Genomic DNA, 9,342 nt, shown 5'->3' on the forward strand with positions numbered 1-9,342 from the left:
AGTTGCAGGACTAGGAGTAATAGAAGGCATAAATGGACCAGTAGTCTCATCAACCACATCGCAACTGAAAATGAGACAATTTGTCTCTACATCAATCAACTTGTAGGCCTTGTGGTTGTCGCTGTAACCAGTAAACATAAGTGTTTTTGCTCTTTGAATCCAGCTTAGCCCGCTTAGCGTTTGGAATCCATACATGAGTCGTAGAACCGAAGACTTTCAAATGGCCCACTTTAGGCTTGCGTCTTACCTAGGCTTCTTTAGGAGTCATCTTCTTGACGACATATGTAGGTGACCGATTCATAAGGTAGACTGTAGTGTAAACTGCTTCAGCCCAATATTTCTTAGGAACATTTCAATGCTTTATCATAGAACGAGACATTTCAGTAATGGTGCAATTTCTATGTACAACAGTTTAACTACACCATTCTGCTAAGGGGTGTATGGTGTGGTGAGTTGGCATTGAATGCCATGTGTAGCACAAAATGTAGATAGGTCATTGGAATAAACTCCCCCCCATTATCTAACCTTAGAGTGACAATTCGAGAACCAAATTCTTTCTCAACTAAGGCCTTAAACTGCTGAAATGTACTGAACACATCTGATTTATTTTTCAGAAAATACACCCACATTTTATGACCGAAATAGTCAACAAATAACAAGAAGTACCTACAAGCAGTAACAAATGGAGTGTTCATTGGCCCACTTACATCAGTGTGAACCAACTGAAGGACCTTGGAGGCTCGCCAAGAATCACCATCCGAGAATGGTGTCCAATGCTGCTTCCCAGCTTGACAAGTTGCACAAACTCCATGATTTTGAGGTTGGATATCAGGTAATCCAGTAACCAAACCCTCCTGATATAACTGAGAGAGATAGTGCACGTTTAAGTGCCCATAACGCTGATGCCAAAGTGTTCTAATGGATGTACTCCTAGCAACTAAAGCATGCTCTTGAGAATCACCAGAATCAACAAGTCTATACAAACCATGATTTTCAAGTGCCATAGCGATTGTAGTACGAGTCTCCCTACCAATGATGCCGCAGATGGACAAACTGAAGACAACATCTAATTGAGGAGAATGCCTCATGATCTGATTGACAGAGAGGAGATTATTTTCCATGCCTGGAACATAGTAGACATCAAGAAAAATTAAATCTCTACCTCCTGAGTGAATATGGATAGTGCCCTTACCAGCAACTGTGTACTCTTCTCCTCCGAAGATTACTGAATTCGAAAATGGTTCAAATTTCATGAACTGATCTCGACGATGAGTAAAATGTCGCAAGCTCTTGAATCAATATAGCATGCAGAAGAGTGTACTGGATCTGCTGTTCTCTTGACCATAAAAGCATAGAAAGCAGATTCTTTCTGCTCAGAGTGTTCGGCGACATTTGCTATCTGTTGAGACCCTCCTTGCTTCTTTTGTTCAAAAGCCAATTGAATTCGACACTCGGCCTTCATGTGACCAAACTTGTGACAGTAATTGCACTAAATCTTCTTCTTCTTGCAATCCTGAGAAGAACCAGAGCCTTTCGTCTGAGAAGATTGAGCCTTCCCTTTGTTCTTAGGAGAAGATTTGGCATAAAACGCTTGTTCGGTGGAGGTGCTTCCAAACTGCTGGTGCCATCGATCTTGCTGTAAAAGCTTGTTACAAAGATTAGGAAACTTCAAATCGACGTCAGTGGAAGTGATATTGAGCATTTCGATGAAATGCTCATACGAACGTGGGAGACTCTTCAGAGTAATGACCACCATATCTTCTTCCTCCATTTTTTGACCAATAGCTTCCAGCTGGTCGCGAATATCCTTGATCTTTGTCAGATGCTCTTGAAGAGATGTTTTCTCATCCATCATGATCGTGAAGAGCATATTCTTGAGGAAGAAGGCTTTGCTCTTGTCAGAGGTTTCAGGGAGACTTTTCAAATGATCCCATATCTCCTTTGCAGTTTTGCCGAATGGTACCTAAGGTAACTGCTCATTGTTGACAGAGAGTTTGATGAGCATGATTGCTTCCCGGTTGCGTTCATCCCATTTGTCTTGATCTTTTCCGATAGTGTCTGGACATTGAGATGTGCCTAGAACAACTGCATCAAAACATCAGTACTCAAAAATCGTCAACATACGTTGCTTCCAGATGTTGTAGTTGCGTCCATTGAACTTTTGGCTACTTTCGAGCATAATGTTCGTTAGCAATGCCATCACGTACCCCAAGGTCGAACTGGTGAAGGCACGGATGCACAAAAACCAGAGGATGAAAATAGTGGGTTTTAAGAAACAAATTCTGCAAGTTGGATTCGGAGGCAGAAATTGAAACCCTTGCACGGTTTTTGAAGCAATAATTTTTCGGAAGACCCGGAAAAATATGATGACAACCCAATTCAGATCTCGAAAAACATACAAAGATTTTGCAAATAATTTTTTTTTTTGACTTGAAACGAAGGAGATAATCTCAAAACCCTCCCATAATTTTCAAGGTAAAATTTTCAACTGAGTCTTAGAAAAACCAGCAAAGAACCAGAAATCCTTGCGAAAAACCCAGAAAGAATCTGCAATCAGAATATTTTTTCTGAAAATGAAAGGTGAAATCCGTGGGCTCAAAAAACGAGGCACGAAAAATGATGCACCCCAAAAAATCCGACGACAACCCAGTTGAGCTCTCGAAAAACCCACAACGATTTTGCAACCGGAAAAAAATTTGCCTTGAAATAGAGGGTCAAAACCCTAGGCAATTTTTTTTTGATGGTGACCCAGTTGAGGTTTCGAAAAACCCACCCAAGAATTTGCGATCGAAATTTCGTTTTGCCTTGAAACAGAGGGTCAAAATCCTAGGCGAAGTTGCAGAAACACTAGGTAGTTTAAAAACGTGCAGATTTTCTGAAAAAAAACAGGTTCCGTGCCCTAGCTCTAATACCATGTGAAAATCTGAGTCACTAGTAAAATATCTTAGTTCATATTAACTGGTAAAGATTACAATTTATAGAAATACAAAACACTGTAAAAATTAATGATGTTACCTACCTCTATCTACCTAATACTGTAGATACATTAATGAAATCTAACAACCTAAGTTGCCATTAACAATATAAGAAATTATTATTCTAACACTTTGATGGCAGTAATAGTTGCACAAAAGAAAGAAAGAGAATGATATGCAGCTAGTTGCCAAACAAATCCACAGGTTTGACCTTAGCCCAAAGAACCACAGTTCATTTGAATCAGAAGCAACATTATGTAGAGCATGTGACTTAAGCCACCTACAATGTGGCAAACTAGGAGGGACAAGTTGCAGTATGACCTTGACTGGCTCTTGGACTCTTGAAAGGCAGAACTTGCCAATCCATACCATAGCAACTGGCCTTTGCACATCCAAGCCCACTGATTTTGACAACTGAAAAACCTAGCAACTGGACTATATATCATTTTTGAGTTTTTAAAAGAAGTTTTTCTTTTTAATTGAGCTGTAGGGGAAAACTAGCTATCCCTTGATGTGGGCGTTTCCTTAGAAAAATTAACTCCCTGGAGAGACATTTCTAGTTTTTTCAACAAATTGGGTAAGGTTGGGGGATGTTTTCTATTTGTCCTTGCATCCCAAAATGTTTCCAATAGAGGACAAGATGCATCCCCAAAGTACATAGGTTTATTTTTTATAACTGACTTACAGCCATTTTTGGATGTCATAATGTGCTGAAGCTATGCTTTTCTTGTTCTTGTTTATTAAAATTTAAAATCTGATGCTTTAGAAACTTTAATAACCAGGAGCTGCCTGATGCAGACCCTGGGGGGTCGCCCAACTGAAAAGGCAACCAACCCAGGTAGCCTTGTACCAATATAATCCTACATCATAAAATAATCAACAAAGACAAGGCAAACCCAACCATAACACCGTTATCTGGACAAGAAGCACAGATTAGTCGAGTTTCTGGAAATTAAAGTAACAAAGCATTTTAAAAATCATGAACTTTCACAAGCACTTCGGGTAGACCCTTTTAATAAGAGTAGATTGTTTACATATGCTTCACATAGAGCAATCCAATGGAATAGCATTGAATTATCTTTATGCAGATCCTTAAATCCCCCTTTCCAAACCATACAGATTCTTTTTTTCTTTTTCTGAAGTGCTGATCTAATCAATCAGAATGAGAGCCCTTTTAATAAGAGTAGATTGTTTACATATGCTTCACATAGAGCAATCCAATGGAATAGCATTGAATTATCTTTATGCAGATCCTTAAATCCCCCTTTCCAAACCATACAGATTCTTTTTTTCTTTTTCTGAAATGCTGATCTAATCAATCAGAATGAGAGCATTTTAGCTTCCCTTTTCTCTTTCTTTATTTACCAACACAGCCTCCAGCCCTTCCAATCCTGGCCTTTCGTCTTTTTGTGACCATCTCGACCTCAGTGCTGCCTAGCTGCCTGCTTGTCTTTTTCCGAATTTGAAAATCTCTCGCAAAAAGAATAGATAGTCTTTTTTGTTTAATTGCTTGTTCTCTACCTTCCTATACGAAATACAGAGCTAGTTCCTCTTTCTTCACTCTTCAACTTGCCACTGCCAAAAAATAGGTTCTGATACCCTCTAGTGCAGACACTATGTACCAATATGCAATCCTACAGCTCTAAATAATCAACAAAGACAAGGAAAACCCAACCGTAACACCATTATTTACACAAGAATGACAGATTAATTGAGTTTCTGGAAATTAGAGTAACGTAAAGTTTTTGAAATATCATGAACCTTCACAAACACTTAGGGTAGATAATTTTAATAAGGATAGACTGTTTACATATGCTTCATGTAAAGCAATCCAATCGATAGCATTCAATAATCTTTAATACCTGCTCTGCAGATCCGTGAATCGCCCATCCAAACCAACTTACAGACCTTTTTAACTTTACTTTTCTGAAGTGCTAATCTAATCAATCAGAATGAGAGCATTTTAGCTCCCCTGTTTTCTCTTTCTTTATTTGCAACACAGCCTCCGTCCATTCCATTCGTGGCCTTTTGTCTTCTTGTGACTATCTCCACCTCAGCGCTGCCTAGCTGCCTGCTTTTTTTTCCCCAAATTTGAAAATCTCTCCCAAAAATAAAAGATACAATCACCTCCAACATTCTATTCTTTTGTGCACTCTCTCCTTTAACTGAAGGTGCTCTTATCCATAATTGTTAATGCTGTCTTTGGATTCCAGAAAAAAAAAACTGAGTGCCTCCTAGAATCATGGAAATCAAGATTAATTGCAAGAGAAATATCTAAAGACAAACTCAAGAACTTACTAGCATTTATTTATTCATTTTTTATGAGGATTTCCTATCAACCAGGGATGCTCCTGCATCATTGCCTTTCCACAAGCCACTTGATTTTAAGGCATTAGATTTTATTAACAGTAGTTGGAACTATCAAAATTGACCGTTTACTTATTATTCCCTTTATGATGTGAATCTGTTACTCATCATGTCAATCCTGTATAGTCTTCTAGTAAATATTGCTTCTGGTGGGAGAAAGCTAGATATTTTTGTTCTTCTAAATGATTTTTAGTGATGCTTTTCTAATCATTCAGTTCTCTAATTACAGAATGGGGTAAGGGGCTTTATGCTCGACACATATGACTTCAACGGAGATGTATGGCTCTGTCACTCAACAGGTGGCGTGTGCTATGATGTTACAGCATTTGTATGTCAGGCTAAGATGCTTTCATTGAATGGCTAACTGTCTTTCATCTGCTAATAAGTACAATTGACAATAATTCTTGTGGTTTAAATTGAATATAGAATAATCCTACATGATGCCTTGTCTGAGAGTTGTCATTCTATGGCATTGTGAGCTTCAGGGCCCAGCAATTGATACTCTGAAAGAGATTGAAGCATTCTTGTCCACAAATCCTACTGAGATTGTCACTCTTATTCTTGAAGATTATGTTCATGCCCCCAATGGGCTGACAAATGTATTTACAGCAGCTGGATTAATGAAGTATTGGTTTCCATTGTCAAAAATGCCTAAAAATGGTGGAGATTGGCCTCTTGTGAGTGAGATGGTGGCCAATAACCAACGTTTGCTTGTATTTACATCAATATCCTCAAAGGAGCAAACTGAAGGGATAGCGTATGAATGGAATTATATTGTGGAGAATCAATGTAAGATGTGTTTTCTTTGCATACCAGATTTTCCTTGGAGAATAATTTTCTCGAGTTTGCATTTTAATCCTAACATGGTTTATCCATAGCACTAGCTGATATGCGTATGGTTGCAGATGGGGATGGTGGAATGGACGCAGGGTCCTGTCCTAATCGTGCAGAGTCATCAGCTTTAAATGATCTTTCTAAGTCACTTGTTTTAGAAAATTTTTTCCGATCAATTCCAGTAAAGCTTCTTTCTTGCGGTGACAACTCTGACCCACTTTCTGAGATGATAAAAACTTGCTATGCTGCTGCTGGAAATAGATGGGCAAACTTTCTAGCAGTTGATTTTTACAAGGTATCCTTTATTAAGAATTGAAAGCATTCGTGGACATTTTCAATTAGAATTTTTAAAATTTAAAATTTTTATATTACAAGCCACTGCATGCCCCGAAAGAAGCCAATGGAGAAAGAGGCCAGAGCGTGAAAGTTCACAATAGCAAACAGACACTGTTACTTTCCTTAGATGGTGTTTGTGTGGTAAAGGGGTCCCGTTGCTTTGTAATTATCACCAAGATGCTCGAGGAAATAAAATGTCTTTAGTGTAAATAACTACTCTTAGAGGTCAACTTTAGATGACTCAATTCAGAAGAGACAAAATACCCCCCAAAATTCTGTGATTGTTAACTTCTTGTTGTCTGATCAGAGAAGTGATGGCGGAGGGGCATTTCAAGATGTTGATACTCTGAATGGGGGGCTAATTTGTAACTGTAATGATATTCATGCTTGCCAGGTAATCTGAAGATTGAGTTGAATTCTATTTTGAATTATCAATGAGATATATGTGTAGTTTCACATAGAGTCTAAACTTGGTGTCATAATAATCTTATTCTGCTATTCTTATTTTGCAGCCTGGAGCCACACCTCAAGCTTGCAATCAGTCCTTGGAGGTGCATTTGTGAGCTAGCATAATCTCCCACAAATATGAATATATTGATGTCCTTGCTTAGAATATCGGATACTGCTCTACATGAAGTCATTTAGTTAAGCATGTACAATTTATTTTGCGTTAGTCTTTGGAGCTGCATGATTGTTTCTAAGAGAAATCTTAAGAAAGTGTGACGTGGAGTGAAAATTCTCAGAAACTTTCAAGAAAGATATTGCAAAGAAGAAAAAATGGATATATCTTCAAAATAAATTCCCTATCAGGAACTTTGACTTTATTTAATATTCAGTTAATGGAGTTTACATTGCCCTCATGTGCACAAGGTTTGGTTGAAAACATACGTATTTCTCATTCACACCTGTTACACCTAGTGGAATTTTGCTTTTTAGTATTCAATCAGACACTGCAAAATATGTTTCCCGACTAAACATTAGGGATATATATTTATAGATGTGAACTAGGTAAAAACTATTTTCACATACAAAAGAGGCTGAAGCCTTCATAGTATGAATAACAATTAATAGCTAAAACGAATTGTAGAATGATATGCCTTTCTTGTGACAAAGAAGGTGAGTGCCAACTTCAAATGATTCATAATATTTTGCTTACATGCCCGGATGAATCTTTTACGTTTGAATGTTCATTGTTAATATTTCTCTCATGGAATTTTTGGATTTATTAATTGTTATAATGAAAATAAGTTTCGCTACATTTATAAATGTATCGACTCTAGGACACAATTAACCTAGATTAAATTCAGAGACGGGCTGATAAATGAATAATAATAAATGCATTAATTAAATAGGAGGAAATGAGGTACTTAATGTTATGAAGGATGACTCAAGATTATTAAGAATTTTGTTTTGATTAAACAAGCAGCGTTAACTAGGACGCTGACCCTTTACATAGCCAAAGACTATCAATTTTAAACAGACCAAGCAAGGGTGCAAACCCCAAAAGAACAAAATCGATCAAGCCAAACAAACCTGTCAAATCAGTAACAACCCAACCCAACTCAAGAGTGGGGAGAAATACCCAAAATTTGACAATGGGGGGTTTGGGAAAGGGGGGTATATTTTCCCTTTCGCGTACGACAAACAATCGTCCAGGCAACACTATCATTAGGAACTTTCAAAGAAAAAACAGGCGGGGAAGACCTTGCAAAGTCACTGCTAGGCTACTGCTGTAGAACAACAACAAGCTCTTGCTATAGAACTGTTGGCATTTGTGCAGAGTATGTTGACATGATGATATTATGTTGTCATTGATGTCAATATGTTGGAGAGTGAACCAACAATATGCTGAAATGTGAATAGGTATAGTGGTATAAACCGGTATATTGAGCAATAGGTGAAGTGGTATGTTTGTCCAAGAGAACTGGTATGATGAAATGTGAACCGGCATATTGAATGTTTTCTATGAAGGTTTAATATGGTATGACTATCGGTTGGTAGTCTTAGTTTAAGGGTTTCCGGTTGAAGTGTTCTAACCCTGTGTGATTCAACCGATGACATCGTGTGATGAGTTAGAATTGTAATGAAGATCAGATCATGGTGCCATGTCAGCCTTGTGCGCGTAAGGATCTTGCATGAAGGAGATTGATCCTATCTACCTCGAGAATGTGCGAAGTCCCTGTAAATGGTGGAGAACGTGTGATGGGTTATCGCTTCTATGAAGCGGTGAAGAACGAGCGATGGAGGATGTCTCGAGATCTATTCAAGACCGTTGTATTCAAATGCAAACTGTTCAATGGCCATGATTGAACCATCTGAATTGCTTAACCTAAATGTTTAGGGTTTAGGGTTTATGCTACCGACCTATCTGTTTCCTATAAGGTCGATGTTGTGTTTCATGCTAAGGTTGTTGGCAAATGGTGTGTGTGTATCTAAGTGTAGAGGTACGTGACTCTTGCTAGACCAGATGAGATAAGAGGATTGATTCCTAGTGTGTGTACAGAAGGAAGGAACTTAAGCAGATCTACATTAGGCATTGAGTGCTATTATCAGATCATTGTAATACCTGTTGATCTTTAACCATTTCAACAGTTGGAAAATCCCTTAACTGGGTAGCTTTAATCAGCTTGCTGTAAATCCTTTAACAGGGTGACTCAAACTCATTGAGTTCTTGAAATCCTCTAACAAGGTAACCTCTAACAGGGTTTAACCCTTAACCGAGTATTTAGCGATCCCTTAACCGGGTGATCTCTAACATGATCGGTTCCTAGCAGAACTTGTTGTAATAGTCTTTAACCGGACTAGGCTCCTAATAGAGCGGACTTCTAAA

At 38.2% G+C, this 9,342-nt stretch overlaps 1 protein-coding gene across 5 annotated transcripts in view; it reads left to right on the forward strand.

The window, feature by feature from the left end:
• Positions 1-7,367, forward strand: part of LOC131060066 (PI-PLC X domain-containing protein At5g67130) — a 30,332-nt gene extending 22,965 nt beyond the window's left edge. For all 5 annotated transcript variants that reach the window (XM_057993176.2, XM_057993195.2, XM_057993171.2 and 2 more), the window contains 5 exons: positions 5,572-5,670; positions 5,828-6,131; positions 6,248-6,471; positions 6,820-6,906; positions 7,025-7,367. In XM_057993176.2, the coding sequence (XP_057849159.2) occupies positions 5,572-5,670; positions 5,828-6,131; positions 6,248-6,471; positions 6,820-6,906; positions 7,025-7,075 (765 nt within the window). In that variant the 3' untranslated portion in view covers positions 7,076-7,367. The remainder of the gene's footprint in view (positions 1-5,571; positions 5,671-5,827; positions 6,132-6,247; positions 6,472-6,819; positions 6,907-7,024) is intronic.
• The last annotated feature ends 1,975 nt before the right edge of the window (positions 7,368-9,342 follow it).

Source organism: Cryptomeria japonica, chromosome 1, assembly GCF_030272615.1.
Source record: "Cryptomeria japonica chromosome 1, Sugi_1.0, whole genome shotgun sequence".
In the NCBI taxonomy this organism is placed as follows: domain Eukaryota; kingdom Viridiplantae; phylum Streptophyta; class Pinopsida; order Cupressales; family Cupressaceae; genus Cryptomeria; species Cryptomeria japonica.